Raw genomic sequence first — 14,534 nt, 5'->3', positions numbered from 1 at the left:
TTCTGCTCCGCTGCTTCGCCTTTGTTTTTGTTTATTGAGATTCAGAATCGGCGCCGCTTCACCTGCTCTGCATAATAACACTGAGTCAAACCTTCAGGCTCATTTACACACAGACGAGTGTTTGTTGAGCGTCGTGATTCGTGCTCCGAGGTGGGGGGGGGCGGGGGGGGCTAATACTTGTGTTACTGAGGGGAAATCATGGTTTTGTTACGAGCACGTTTCTCCTTGAGATTTAAGGAGACTCATGTACAGCAGACTGTTTCTGTTTTTTAACTCCTCCGCAGAGTTGTTAAGATGTAAATGTGAAAGGTGTTCAACATGCTGCACCTGCTGGAGTCTCACACCTTTCAACACTGATTCAGTCAAACTGCAGAAACTGTATGAATCCATCACGTTGACATGTTTAGAATAATAGAGGAAGTTATCAGGAAAGATTGTGCGAGTTGGTCAGCAGAGCCGGGCGGAGGTCGGACTGGTTGGACGACAGAAGAGAAGTGGAGGTGTGTGCAAGAAAAGGCCCTGGAGTGAAGGACAAAGCGGAGCACGCGGTAAGTGACGGGTAAAGTGTAAAAATGTCCGACCCTCCCAGAGGCCTCCTGGAGGAGGGCAGGGTCTTTAGCTTTTTCTTAAAGGTGCAAAGAGACTCTGCAGATCAAGTTTGGTCACTAATTCCTCCACCGGAGGTCTGAATGAAACATCAGTGTTTCTAATATAACATGAAGCAGCAGCTCTCTCTGAACACTCTGTTTGGGTGTGTATGTTTCTTTAAATGCAATAAGCCCCGCCCCATGAGTGTTCCCAGAAAACACTCTGGAGTCCATGGGTGGAGATGCCAGGGGAGGGAGGGGCTTATTTGACCAGAATCCCACTGTGACATCACAAGGAGAGCAGATAGTAATCGGAGCGTTTCTCTGTGTGTTGGATGGATTTATTTCACATGTTGAGGGTCAGTGGACTCTCAGGTGAGGGACAGAAGACGTCCCCTTTAACTGTGATGTGAGCAGGGAGCCAGCAGAGCGAGATGAACAGCAGAGTGACGTCTGCTGTTTGAGGAGGTTGAAGATGAGTCGTGATGCTGCATGAAGGGAGATCTGCAGGTGATCTTCATGATGAGTTCCAGCCCGCTTCCTGCAGACTTTGTGGGCGTGAGTTTGGTCGCACCAAGCTGGATATTGATCCGTGGATGGACAGAGGGACGGGCTGGGTGAGCTCAGTCTTTGGGAGGTCGACTTGAAGGTGGCGTTGAACCTGCAGCTGAACGTTTAGCACGCCGGATGGATGAAAACTGCAGCGACTTCACAGTGAGACGACTGTGTCTTTGTGCGTCTCTTCAGTTTATACGATAAAACACTATAAAAGAAGGATCTGATCCGAACCTTCAAAGCTCACTTTGATTTCCTCCCGCTCCGTCTGATTCAGCAGCTTCAGTCACACGCGCTTCATTTTACACAAACTGATCAAATGGAAGTGGATTCGACAGATTTCGACCCAAACGTCGACTCACGTTATGAATGATTTTCTCTTTCTGTTTCTCAGGCGGCGTCTCTTACAGGAGAAGCTTTTATTCTGTTTGAGACGTCAACGTTAGCGACAGATCTATCTGCTCTGATTCTGTGTTTCAGAATAAATCCAGTCATTTCTATTTTGGTTTAAATTAATGTTCACGTCAAAGATTTTAAGTTACATTCTAGAAAAAACCCTGAAACAATGATTATAATCATCCATTTTCTCATCTGAGACTTCCCTCCAGCGTTTTGCTCCTGGAGGATCCCGAGGCCTTCCCAGGTCACACTGGATATCTAATCCCTGCATGGAGCTCTGGTCCTCTCAAAGGGAGGCGTCCAGGAGGATCCTAAAAGGAGGCCAGACCCCCTCCAGAGGAAACTCTTTTCAGCCCCCTAAAGCCACGATCTCATTCTCGTGGTTGGAACGAGGATCGCCATATTTAAATTCCCCACGCGGGCGCAGCAATCCACGAACCGCCCCGACGCCTGCCGGAGGTCCGAGCACGAGGAGGCCAACAGCCAACAGAACCGCGTCGTTAGTAAACTCTGAACCCTGGAAGCCCTCGACATCCTGTCCATGAAAATCTGTGACAGAATCTCAGCTGTCGTTCATAAACCTCCGAGTCACAAAATGATTCAATCCTTGAAATCCTTCAAGGTGAGTTCAGGGTCAGAACAGTGAAAATATAACTGAACATATTTGGGGTTAACACGTCGCTCTTTCTCTGTCTTTAAGGGAGATGCTGCTCACGTTTAGTTGCAGTTCTGATTCAGCTTCAGTCTTTAAAACAGCTTAAAATATGAGATCCATGTTGGTTTAAACGAGCGGCTTTAAAACAGTCGTGTTTGTTGGACCATGAATCGAGTTCCTGTGAGCTGGAAACGTCCGGCTCGCTAGTTTGAATATTTCTGTTTGCTCGGTGGGACGGAGAGTTAAAGGTTGTAACGGGTATGATGGACGTCAGGTGGTTTCTAACTTCAGACCCCCCTCCGGACTTTCATCTAATGTTGGGTCCCCCTGATGACCCGAGGGTCCGGGTCGTAGTCTGCCAGCAGGTCAGAAATGTCCTCAGGAGCTTTAAGGACTAATTCAAGGATGCGGAGCGAGTCGAGTGTTGGATGAAGATCGATCCTCTTAAAAAGAATAAATACTGTGGGCGATATGCACACGCTCATTATCTTCAGCACGACGTCACAACATTAAAGAAGAAAACACTTTTCAGAGAGCCTGTAGTACCTGACTGTCACCACACGGGGGCAGCACTCTGTCAGAGTAGAAACAGCTCACAGAGGATCAACTAAAACTCCTCACACCAGAGAACACATTAAACTAACGAGCTGTCATTACTTTATTTCACCACCGGGGGGCGCTCCACACAATAACACCGATCTGAGCTGAGCTCAGGGAGGCGCTCAGACTGTATTTTTACTTCCTGCCTGTTACCGACCTGCAGGACACTAAATCAGGTTTTTTATAACTTCTAACTATTATAACTTCTTTATAATTTATAACTTTATATAAAATATAAAAACAGAACAATTAAAAAACTCTTTAATCAGATAAATATGAACAGAAACAATGTTTCTTATTGAAATTCTATTGATTTACATTAATAAATAGATCTCAGGACAGCAGAGGTGGGTTAAAGGTGACGGGCTGATCAGAAGCTGTCAAACTATTTCAACCTCTCATCACCATTAATCACATTTTTAAACTTCTTTAAGTTTTTACTTTTTAAAATCAAGTTGTCAGGCTTTTATTTTGAATGTCCTGTCTTCAAGAGTCCTTTAGCTGCAGTGTGCTTTTATTTTGAAATACAGTAAGGCCCTTTCTGTCAAATGAAGGTGAGGACAGGAAGTTAAGCACAGAAACAGGAAGTGGTTATGAATCTCAAAGTGAGGTCAAACAGCTCAAAGTGTGTGTGATGTCATCAGGTGAAGGTCAGTGTGATGTCATCAGGTGAAGGTCAGAGTGTGATGTCATCAGGTGAGTGTTCAGCAGACGGATGAATTATTGATCGCTTATTGGTTACTAAATGGAAATGTACTTCTCTCTCCTCCTCGGCTTAAAGACTCTCACAGCCAATCATCAGTGTTTGAAAGGAGGAGGGAGCTGGGGGAAGGGGGCGTGTCCAAAGAGAGCGTTAGACAGTTTGTGTTTCCGCTCCGTCGACCTTGTCATGGCAGCACTAATCAGGTCGGAGGTGTTGACCTTTGACCTGACGGCTCCGCTGCACACTCACCTGGTTTCCTGCTCGAGGACGGCAACACATGAAGAAGACGAGGACAGTGAGGGTTGTACTTCAGTTTTATTGTTCTGTGAAAATCAATACCAGTAAAAAATAAATTACTTGTGTTGTATTTTCTGAACACGTCGTGATCAGAGCGTAGACGAACACCTGCTCACCTGAAGACACGCCGTGAGCTCGACGAGGATCAAACCCACGCCACAACATCAAAACCCGCCGCGCTGACCGAGCCGCCCGCCGTCTGTCTCCAGTTTGTGCATGAAAGATAGAAAACGTGATCGGCGGCGTGCGACAGATGGCCGCCCGGGGAAGTGAAACTAGCAGAGAGATAAATGTGACGGATGGAGGCAGATCAAACAAAGAGAGAGAGAGAGAGCGAACCAGCTGTCCGCGCTTAGCGTCGGATCATTTTTATAATCTCGTTTTAATCGTCTTCTTTGTTTCATCCCTCCGACAACTCGACAAAAAGGAAAACGAAACCAAAACACACAAACACAACGGCTCCGCTCGCAGCAGCTGTTACCGGAACGCCAAACAGCGAGACGCCATGAAGGATAAAAAGCTTCAAACATGTCGACGAGGTTAAAAACACGAAACACGACGGCGTGACGATAAAACATGCACAACTTTACATAAATAACTTTGTGTTCTTTTATTTTGAAATTTAAAAGGAAAAAAAGGATTTAAAGGTTTCGCTGTTGCTGCAGATCTGACACGAACACATCCGACCAATCATGAGCCGCTGATGTAAAAGGAGGCGGGGCTATAAAGCAACAGGCTGCCCATTAGTATCACACGCTCTCACGATGAGGAACTAAACAAACGGCCCAGCTGACGTCGTGGTCGTGTCCGACCTGCAGCGACGCCATCAAACTTCCCCGGGTGTCTAAAATCGAAAAAGTCGACGTCGACCGTTTGAAAGTTAAATGACGAAATAAAAACACGGCGGCGGCGTTACATTTAAAACGTCTCTCTGTAAAAACGCTTTTTGAACCTCTTTCAGTTCTTCCAGAATATTCCGGCAGCGTTGGGAGGCACTTCACCGACGACCAATCAAAATCATCAAAACTAGAATCAGAAACAGGAAGTGAGGTCACAGACAGGAAACAAAACAAACGTAGCATAGATTAAAATAGTCCCCGACACGCCCCCTCTACGAAGTCCGTAAGACATCCTCGACATCAGGCACTTGTTGAATAGTCCGTAACCACTCCACGCCGCCCAATCAGAAACAGCGAGCAGCCCTCCGTCCTCCAATCCCCTCCTCTCACTGCACGAGTCTCCACGGCGTCTTCGCTCCTCTCTTTAGCCTCCTCTTCGGCCCGACTCGCTCCACCTCTCCGTCAACGCTCCGCACGCTGCGGTGGACGCCCAGCTCGCCCTCATCCTGGGGGAAGGCGGGGTCGTCGGGCGCCACGGGCCTCGGAGCCGGGTAGTTGGGCTGGTAGTAGCGGTACGGATCGTCCTCCTCGACCTCGCCGTAGTTCTGGAAGACGTTGGGCGGCAGTTGGACTGCGGACATAGGGCGTCGGTCAGTCACATCCTCACCCTCTGCGTTTCCAACCAACCAGGCGGAAGCCAGCGAAGCCCCAACGCCAACCAGAGAGAGCCCAAAACAAAGATGGCCGACCCCACCACCACAGGAAGCAAGTTTGGCGTTGTTGTTTTTTGGAGCGGGGAGTTTGATTGGGTTAGACAGGAAGAGGGGGGCGGGAGGAAGAAGGAAGGAGCAGGAGACACAGAGACAAGCGTTACCCAAAGTGAGTCAGGGTTACCATGGTTACCAAGGTTACGGACGGACGTAGAGGGAGAAGGAAGGATATAAACAAGAAGCTGATGAGTGTCCTCAGGCAGAGATTAGATGTGTTAACGCTCGTCATCTCAATTATTATTTGATTATTTTAACGTTTAAAACAGCGTGCAACATGGCGCCTCACAGGCCGGCGTGCAGATCAGCGAGTGAAGGACGTGGTTTAAAAAAGGGGCCGCGGATTCTCGTAATCTAGGAGAGAAAATCAGAAGAGGACGAAGTCATCAGTGGGAACGCTCCAACCAAACGCCGCCTCCTACAGACGAGCACGCCGCGTGATCAGCTGATCCCTGCGGAGCGTCCAATCTGAACGCAGCACGCCGCTCCTTAAAGTACTCAGCAGGAGGACATACACAGACAGAAAGAGGACACACACACACACACACACACGGACGGGTCATTACAACATGCAGACGTTGCTCACATGACGAGGCGGCGGCGGCGGCGGGCGGGCGGCGAGCTGCACAGCGCCCTCTAGGCTGCTGTTAAATCTTCAACAGGTCATCATGCACAAGATGATTCTTTGAGGACTCAAACTCATCCACTGTGTTTACACACACACACACACACACACACACACACACACACACACACACACACACACACACGCTGATCTGTGACGCTGCCTCCACCACACTAACTGTTACTTTTTAATTTCCCATGAGGCCGTTCTCCCGTGAAGGAAGTCGGAGCTGTTTGGATTCTGCAGATCAAATTAACACTCAGCAGATCTGAACGCTGGCAGCTTCACAGATTCATCAGCGGCGAGCTCGCTCTGTGGCGTGTTCCCGCGATGCGAGGAAAGAAGCCCCTCCCCCACATCACAAAGAACACGTCCATGTTGAGGACGAGTCCACCTTAAAGGGCCGTTTGGTCCAAATCAGCAGAATGATGTTCTGTTTTATAACTTCAGACGTCCAATCAGCAGCCAGCTTCATGTCTGCCGTCAACACATGACCTGCAGTCTAACAACACTTTATTAACTTTATTAGGTGCTTTGACCTTTAAGGCAACTTTGACCTTTAAGGCAACTTTGACCTTTAAGGCAACTTCTCCTGACAGGTTGATCGAACATGCCTCTGAATATGGCGAGGTTAAAAGGCGTTTAACCTCTGAATACGGCGAGGTTAAAAGGCGTTTAACCTCTGAATATGGCGAGGTTAAAAGGCGTTTAACCTCTGAATACGGCGAGGTTAAAAGGCGTTTAACCTCTGAATACGGCGAGGGTTAAAAGGCGTTTAACCTCTGAATACGGCGAGGGTTAAAAGGCGTTTAACCTCTGAATATGGCGAGGGTTAAAAGGCGTTTAACCTCTGAATATGGCGAGGTTAAAAGGCGTTTAACCTCTGAATATGGCGAGGGTTAAAAGGCGTTTAACCTCTGAATATGGCGAGGTTAAAAGGCGTTTAACCTCTGAATACGGCGAGGTTAAAAGGCGTTTAACCTCTGAATATGGCGAGGGTTAAAAGGCGTTTAACCTCTGAATATGGCGAGGTTAAAAGGCGTTTAACCTCTGAATATGGCGAGGGTTAAAAGGCGTTTAACCTCTGAATATGGCGAGGGTTAAAAGGCGTTTAACCTCTGAATATGGCGAGGGTTAAAAGGCGTTTAAACTTTGAATCTGTGAGCATATGAAGTAAGGCTGAACGATTTATCGTTTTCTGATCGAAATCGCGATTTCAAAAAACGTGATCGCCAAAGCGGCGGTTTTTGGCAGCGCTTCTCCTGACTGACCCAGGAGCTGTTCATTCTGTCCCTGCGTGTGTGCGTGACTTCTTTAGCCTGATACACAGCTCCACAGATAGCTCACAGTTTTCCTCCCATAAAGAAGCTGAAGTTTCTGTGTCCAGTCTTTAATAAAGGAAGCTGTAAAACTAAATCTCATAATATGCTAAAAACAAACGAAAAGTCCGCTAGCTTGATGCTAACGTCTATGAGAATTTGAATAGGAATGCTAGCGGTTAGCATCGCGAATGTATCAATCGTTGTCTCACGTTGTAACTTTATTAAACATACTCAAAATAAACAATGAAAGACCTGAACATGAAATGATGCTCACAGGTAAATGTTTCAGCCGTATGGCTAGAAGAAAATATGAGACATTGTTAGCTTCTCCTGTTTCATAACTTCTGTGAACTAAGTCACCTACGGCAACCCCAAAGGCCCAAAATATATATCAACACTTCAGAGCAGGTTTCTGTCAAACTGACACTAAAAACAAGAACATCACACGTCTGTGTGTTTCTTCTTCATAAATAAATCTGAAATCAATTCTTAACTTTAGTTTTCATTCTATTCATTTAGAGTTCTGGCATTTAAAGTGTTAACTGGTATGATGTCATTTCCTGTCATGTTTGTAAATGTTACTGTATATTGAGAACATTGCACGAGCTGGATTTGAAGAAAATCAAGATAAAAATCGAAATCGCAATTTCTGACAGAAAAATCGCAATTCAATCTTTTCCTTAATCGTTCATCCTGAGTGTGTGAGGAGGCGGAGCTTCAGACACATGCAGCCTGTTTAACTCGTCTTTTCATCAGGGAGAGAAAGAGACTGAAAAGATGCTCTGAAGAGCTCTCATGCTCGTTAAACACTTCACACACACACACACACACACACACACACACACACACACACACACACACACACACTCACGATGCTCGTTAAACACTTCACCCACACACACACACACACACACTCACAATGCTCGTTAAACACTTCACCCACACACACACACACACACACACTCACGATGCTCGTTAAACACACACACACACACACGATGCTCGTTAAACACTTCACACACACACACACTCACGATGCTCGTTAAACACACACACACTCACAATGCTCGTTAAACACACACACACACACACACTCACGTTAAGGAGCTGGGGGGCTTTAAAGTCAGGTCTCGTCTTTATGATCTTTTATATGAAGACACGTGAAGCCGTCTTCTAACAACACTCACACATCAACATGTCAGAGTAACGAGCCGCCGCGTTCAGACAAGCTGCCATCTTGGAGCGACCTCTGACCTCTGGACTCCTGCTGTCGGATACTAAAGGTACTATGCACATTTTCCACATCCCGACTGACACGAGAACACGTCATAATCCTGAATGATATCAAACATGACCCGAGGGCGTCGGTAGCTTCCTGGTTACCCTGCACGCGTCCCGTACCTGGAGCCCTCCCGGGTTTGAGTCTGAACGCAAACGAGACGCAGTCCCACAGACACGAGATCTCACAGAATCTCACGTGATAAAACGTGACTTCAGATGTAAACATGGAGGATGAACTCGGCTGTGGGCGGCTCTACATAGTACCTTTAAATCTAAGTCTGTGATGTCATCGTTCACACCTGGCGTCATGAAGTCTCTACGTACCTCCAACATTGTAGCCCACACACGAGTTCTGGTCACAGTAGCCCGGAGGTCCAGCAGGGCCGACGGGTCCTGGGACCCCGGGCCGTCCGGACGTTCCTGGATTTCCGGGTCGCCCTGTGGGACCCTGGCTGCCCGGTCTGCCCACACCCTGAGCACCTGGAGGGAAGGGACTCGAGGGATCAGATTAGTGGATCACAGTAAAAACATGGACGTCATGACGAAACTCCCCAAGAGTGAAGCCAAAACTTTTAGAGCTCGCTGTGCTGACTGGCTGCAGCGTAAAGCTGCGAGAACATTCACCTGCTGCATTGTAAGCTCCGCCCCCCTCCTTGTTCACTTATTGGGTCAAACTATAAAATCAAGAGTATGACATCATGACTGACAGCTGTGTGGACCAATGAGGCTCCTGCGTTGCTGTGTGATCTGGATTATCAGAGTAGAGGAGGAAACGTGACGAACACAAACACGACCTTTGACCTTTAGGCACGAAGGTCAAAGGTCCTTGAGACGGAGCGGGTTGTCTAAACTGACATCACAAGCTACGGGGTGTTTTGGCTTCACTGTTGTGACGCGGTCCAGTTTGGTTGGTCTGGGTTACCCTGGGGTCCTGGAGGTCCTCGTGGGCCTTGGATTCCGACACCTTTGTCTCCCTTCTCTCCTTTATCTCCTGGTTGACCTGAACACAAACACAGAGCACTCATTTCTCCTCATGTGAACAATCATGAAGAACTTTTTATTCATAGTTTGGACGGTTCAAAGAGTCGGAGTGTTTCGGCGCCTTGCGGGAAGTGAACTGGCTCGTCTCCAACCCCCAGGCCAACAGCGGGACCGGGACGCTCCGGTTCTGTGTGACTGGAGCCCGGGATGAATCAGGGATTCACCTCTCTCTCCTGGTTGTCCGTTCTGTCCGTTCTGTCCTGGGAAGCCGGGTCGTCCTGGGGGTCCCTGTTCTCCCTGAGCTCCCGGCGTTCCCTGCCTGCCGGGCTCTCCGGGGGGTCCGGGCACCGTGCGGATGTTCACCGGGGGACTGGGTGCAGTGTTCAGGAGGGAGTTGTAGCGAGCCATGTGGCCTGAAAGACAAGAACAGGGAGGATGAGGTTCAGCTCACTGGATGTAACAGTACAGGGGGGGCGTGTCCATGGGGGGCGTGTCCAGAGGTGGTGCCATCTCCCCATAACAGCACCTTCATACCTGAAGACCTATCCTGAGCAGCAGCACTCTGAACCCTCAAGCAGATCCAGACCTGGAGAGTCTGCCTGAGCCCCCCTGATCTCTGCCCAAAGCCGGGTCGGGCCAGGACCCCGTCCTCCCCACGGGCCTCATAAAGCCAACTTTCCATTGAAAGGTGTTTCACTCTTTACCTGTCAGTGTTACTCACTCTGAATCAGCTGCTCACAGACCTGCCGGGCGATGGCCTGAACTGAAGCTGTAGACTGGAGGTCTCCCTGCACACACACACACACACACACACACACACACACACACACACACACACACACACACACACACACGACAGTCTTTTAGTGGTGGACGAACGAGGACACAGTGCTCTGCATGTTGGACGTGGTCTGAGTCGTCACGCAGCACGATGGACTCACCCGTTCACCTTTGTCTCCTTTGCCTCCCGGGCCGCCCTGCAACGGATCAAAGGACATCAAGAGATTAAAACAGAAGCTTGTGAACTGCAAGCTCCGCCTCCTACATGAATCACTGCGTCCTCTGAAGGATGCTATGACCACGTGGTCCTGCAAGCTCCGCCTTCTACATGAATCACTGCGTCCTCTGAAGGATGCTATGACCACGTGGTCCTGCAAGCTCCGCCTCCTACATGAATCACTGCGTCCTCTGAAGGATGCTATGACCACGTGGTCCTGCAAGCTCCGCCTTCTACATGAATCACTGCGTCCTCTGAAGGATGCTATGACCACGTGGTCCTGCAAGCTCCGCCTCCTACATGAGTCACTGCGTCCTCTGAAGGATGCTATGACCACGTGGTCCTGCAAGCTCCGCCTCCTACATGAATCACTGCGTCCTCTGAAGGATGCTATGACCACGTGGTCCTGCAAGCTCCGCCTCCTACATGAATCACTGCGTCCTCTGAAGGATGCTATGGCCACGTGGTCCTGCAAGCTCCGCCTCCTACATGAATCACTGCGTCCTCTGAAGGATGCTATGGCCACGTGGTCCTGCAAGCTCCGCCTCCTACATGAATCACTGCGTCCTCTGAAGGATGCTATGACCACGTGGTCCTGCATGCTCCGCCTCCTACATGAATCACTGCGTCCTCTGAAGGATGCTATGACCACGTGGTCCTGCAAGCTCCGCCTCCTACATGAATCACTGCGTCCTCTGAAGGATGCTATGACCACGTGGTCCTGCAAGCTCCGCCTCCTACATGAATCACTGCGTCCTCTGAAGGATGCTATGACCACGTGGTCCTGCAAGCTCCGCCTCCTACATGAATCACTGCGTCCTCTGAAGGATGCTATGACCACGTGGTCCTGCAAGCTCCGCCTCCTACATGAATCACTGCGTCCTCTGAAGGATGCTATGACCACGAGGTCCTGCTAGCTCCGCCTCCTACATGAATCACTGCGTCCTCTGAAGGATACTATGACCACGTGGTCCTGCAAGCTCCGCCTCCTACATGAATCACTGCGTCCTCTGAAGGATGCTATGACCACGTGGTCCTGCAAGCTCCGCCTCCTACATGAATCACTGCGTCCTCTGAAGGATGCTATGACCACGTGGTCCTGCAAGCTCCGCCTCCTACATGAATCACTGCGTCCTCTGAAGGATGCTATGACCACGTGGTCCTGCAAGCTCCGCCTCCTACATGAATCACTGCGTCCTCTGAAGGATGCTATGACCACGTGGTCCTGCTAGCTCCGCCTCCTACATGAATCACTGCGTCCTCTGAAGGATGCTATGACCACGTGGTCCTGCAAGCTCCGCCTCCTACATGAATCACTGCGTCCTCTGAAGGATGCTATGACCACGTGGTCCTGCAAGCTCCGCCTCCTACATGAATCACTGCGTCCTCTGAAGGATGCTATGACCACGTGGTCCTGCAAGCTCCGCCTCCTACATGAATCACTGCGTCCTCTGAAGGATGCTATGACCACGTGGTCCTGCAAGCTCCGCCTCCTACATGAATCACTGCGTCCTCTGAAGGATGCTATGACCACGTGGTCCTGCTAGCTCCGCCTCCTACATGAATCACGGCGTCCTCTGAAGGATGCTATGACCACGTGGTCCTGCAAGCTCCGCCTCCTACATGAATCACTGCGTCCTCTGAAGGATGCTATGACCACGTGGTCCTGCAAGCTCCGCCTCCTACATGAATCACTGCGTCCTCTGAAGGATGCTATGACCACGTGGTCCTGCAAGCTCCGCCTCCTACATGAATCACTGCGTCCTCTGAAGGATGCTATGACCACGTGGTCCTGCAAGCTCCGCCTCCTACATGAATCACTGCGTCCTCTGAAGGATGCTATGACCACGTGGTCCTGCAAGCTCCGCCTCCTACATGAATCACTGCGTCCTCTGAAGGATGCTATGACCACGTGGTCCTGCAAGCTCCGCCTCCTACATGAATCACTGCGTCCTCTGAAGGATGCTATGACCACGTGGTCCTGCAAGCTCCGCCTCCTACATGAATCACTGCGTCCTCTGAAGGATGCTATGACCACGTGGTCCTGCAAGCTCCGCCTCCTACATGAATCACTGCGTCCTCTGAAGGATGCTATGACCACGTGGTCCTGCAAGCTCCGCCTCCTACATGAATCACTGCGTCCTCTGAAGGATGCTATGACCACGTGGTCCTGCAAGCTCCGCCTCCTACATGAATCACTGCGTCCTCTGAAGGATGCTATGACCACGTGGTCCTGCAAGCTCCGCCTCCTACATGAATCACTGCGTCCTCTGAAGGATGCTATGACCACGTGGTCCTGCAAGCTCCGCCTCCTACATGAATCACAGACACTCACCGGTGGTCCCAGCTCTCCTTGTTTTCCTGGAGGGCCCGTGTTTCCTGGGGCCCCTGGAGCTCCTGGAGTCCCCTGAGGAGATGAGGACAGAAGAACGACACTGGAATCACTGACTTCCTGTTCGATCTAAATGTTCATTCTTCATTCAGACTGTTAAAGGCTCTGCAGCAGCGTGCAGCGGCGTGTGTCAGCATGTGCCGGCGAGCGGCAGTGGCGTGCGGCATGCAGCAGCGTCAGTGTTAAATGTTCACTTACGATGGTTCCTGCAGGACCTGGTCTGCCTGGTGGTCCGTCTTTGCCTGTAAGTCCCTGAGGGAGGAGAAGGACGTGTGTTAGATGGACACTCAGCCCAGTTACCCCGAACAAGGGCAGATATCTCACTTCAGTATCGGGGGGGGGGGGGGGGGGGGGTAACAGGAAGTTAGGGGGGAACCAAAGCTGCCATACAAAGTTGTGTTTTATTAAGAGGACGGACACTAAGAGAAGTCGCTGACTCATGTTTTAAACTAGACTGAATAAAGTCTTCTGATTGGTCAGCTCCCTGAGTCTGGGGGCTGCAGGGCTGCTCGCTGGGAGAGGAGGGTCAGCAGGTTGGAGGCTTGAAGCCGTCTGCTGAAAGTGTTACTGCCTTACAGAAGACGGCGTTTAGCGCCCTCTGCAGGCTCCTCCTGGGATTACTCCAGATTACCTGCTGATCTGTAAACTCCCCGAGAGGTCGACTTTAAACCTCTAACTGATCCGATATGCACACACACACACACACACACACACACACACACACACACACACACACACACACACACACACACACACACACACACACACACACACACACACACACACACACACACACACACACACACACACACACACACACACACACACACACACACACTCACTCACTCACTCACTCACTCACTCACTCACTCACTCTGACTCCTGCAGGTCCTTCTCGACCCGGACCTCCAGCTCTGCCAGGAATCCCCTGAAACACACAAACGAGAGCAGAGGTCAGACACCTCCACGAGACCCCCGAGGACCCGCCCCAACATTTCAATGTAGTCTCATTGATGAACCACTACAGTCCCAGTCTGAGAGTCCTCCTGACAAACAGAACAGGCTGCTTTGTTAAAAAGCTGTTTGTGCAGGAAACACAAAGAACAGAATTCAACCTTTGAGCAGCATTATTCACCACCTGACAGCTGAAAGGTGTACACACACACACACACACACACACACACACACACACGCACGCACGCACGCACGCACGCACGCACGCACACACACACACGCACACACACGCACACACACACACACACGCACACACACACACACACACACACCTGTTCTTTACATGGTTTTCTGAGTCATACCTGAGGTCCTTGTTGTCCAGCGTCACCTTTCTGTCCTCGCTCGCCCGGAGGACCCTGCACTCACAGGAGAGAGAGAGAGCCGTTAAGAAAAGAAAGAACAGGTCTGAATGATTTCAGGTCTATAAAGAGACAGAGTCAAACGCTTCGAGTGAAGGAGGAGGGAACTCTTCCACGGATAGAGGTCACCGCTCAGAGAACGACCTGCCTCAGTGGACTCC

At 50.1% G+C, this 14,534-nt stretch overlaps 1 protein-coding gene across 3 annotated transcripts in view; it reads right to left on the bottom strand.

Moving 5' to 3' along the window:
- Positions 1–3,795: 3,795 nt before the first annotated feature.
- LOC306839925 (uncharacterized protein) overlaps positions 3,796–14,534 on the bottom strand; it is an 11,921-nt gene continuing 1,182 nt past the window's right edge. The window contains exons 3-12 of one of the 3 annotated variants that reach the window (XM_079368876.1): positions 14,317–14,370; positions 13,875–13,928; positions 13,199–13,252; positions 12,944–13,015; positions 10,553–10,588; positions 10,333–10,399; positions 9,836–10,024; positions 9,553–9,630; positions 8,955–9,110; positions 3,796–5,305 (exon numbers count right to left, since the gene is read on the bottom strand). In XM_079368876.1, the coding sequence (XP_079225002.1) occupies positions 5,022–5,305; positions 8,955–9,110; positions 9,553–9,630; positions 9,836–10,024; positions 10,333–10,399; positions 10,553–10,588; positions 12,944–13,015; positions 13,199–13,252; positions 13,875–13,928; positions 14,317–14,370 (1,044 nt within the window). In that variant the 3' untranslated portion in view covers positions 3,796–5,021. Of the gene's footprint in view, positions 5,757–8,954; positions 9,111–9,552; positions 9,631–9,835; positions 10,025–10,332; positions 10,400–10,552; positions 10,589–12,943; positions 13,016–13,198; positions 13,253–13,874; positions 13,929–14,316; positions 14,371–14,534 lie in introns of all 3 variants that reach the window. The other 2 variants (XM_079368877.1, XM_079368878.1) reach the window with 2 other exon arrangements.

This window comes from Symphodus melops (assembly GCF_947650265.1).
Source record: "Symphodus melops genome assembly, chromosome: 18".
Lineage (NCBI taxonomy): Eukaryota > Metazoa > Chordata > Actinopteri > Labriformes > Labridae > Symphodus > Symphodus melops.
Note: the sequence above shows the minus strand (reverse complement) of the source record. Positions and strands in the feature narration are given on the sequence as shown.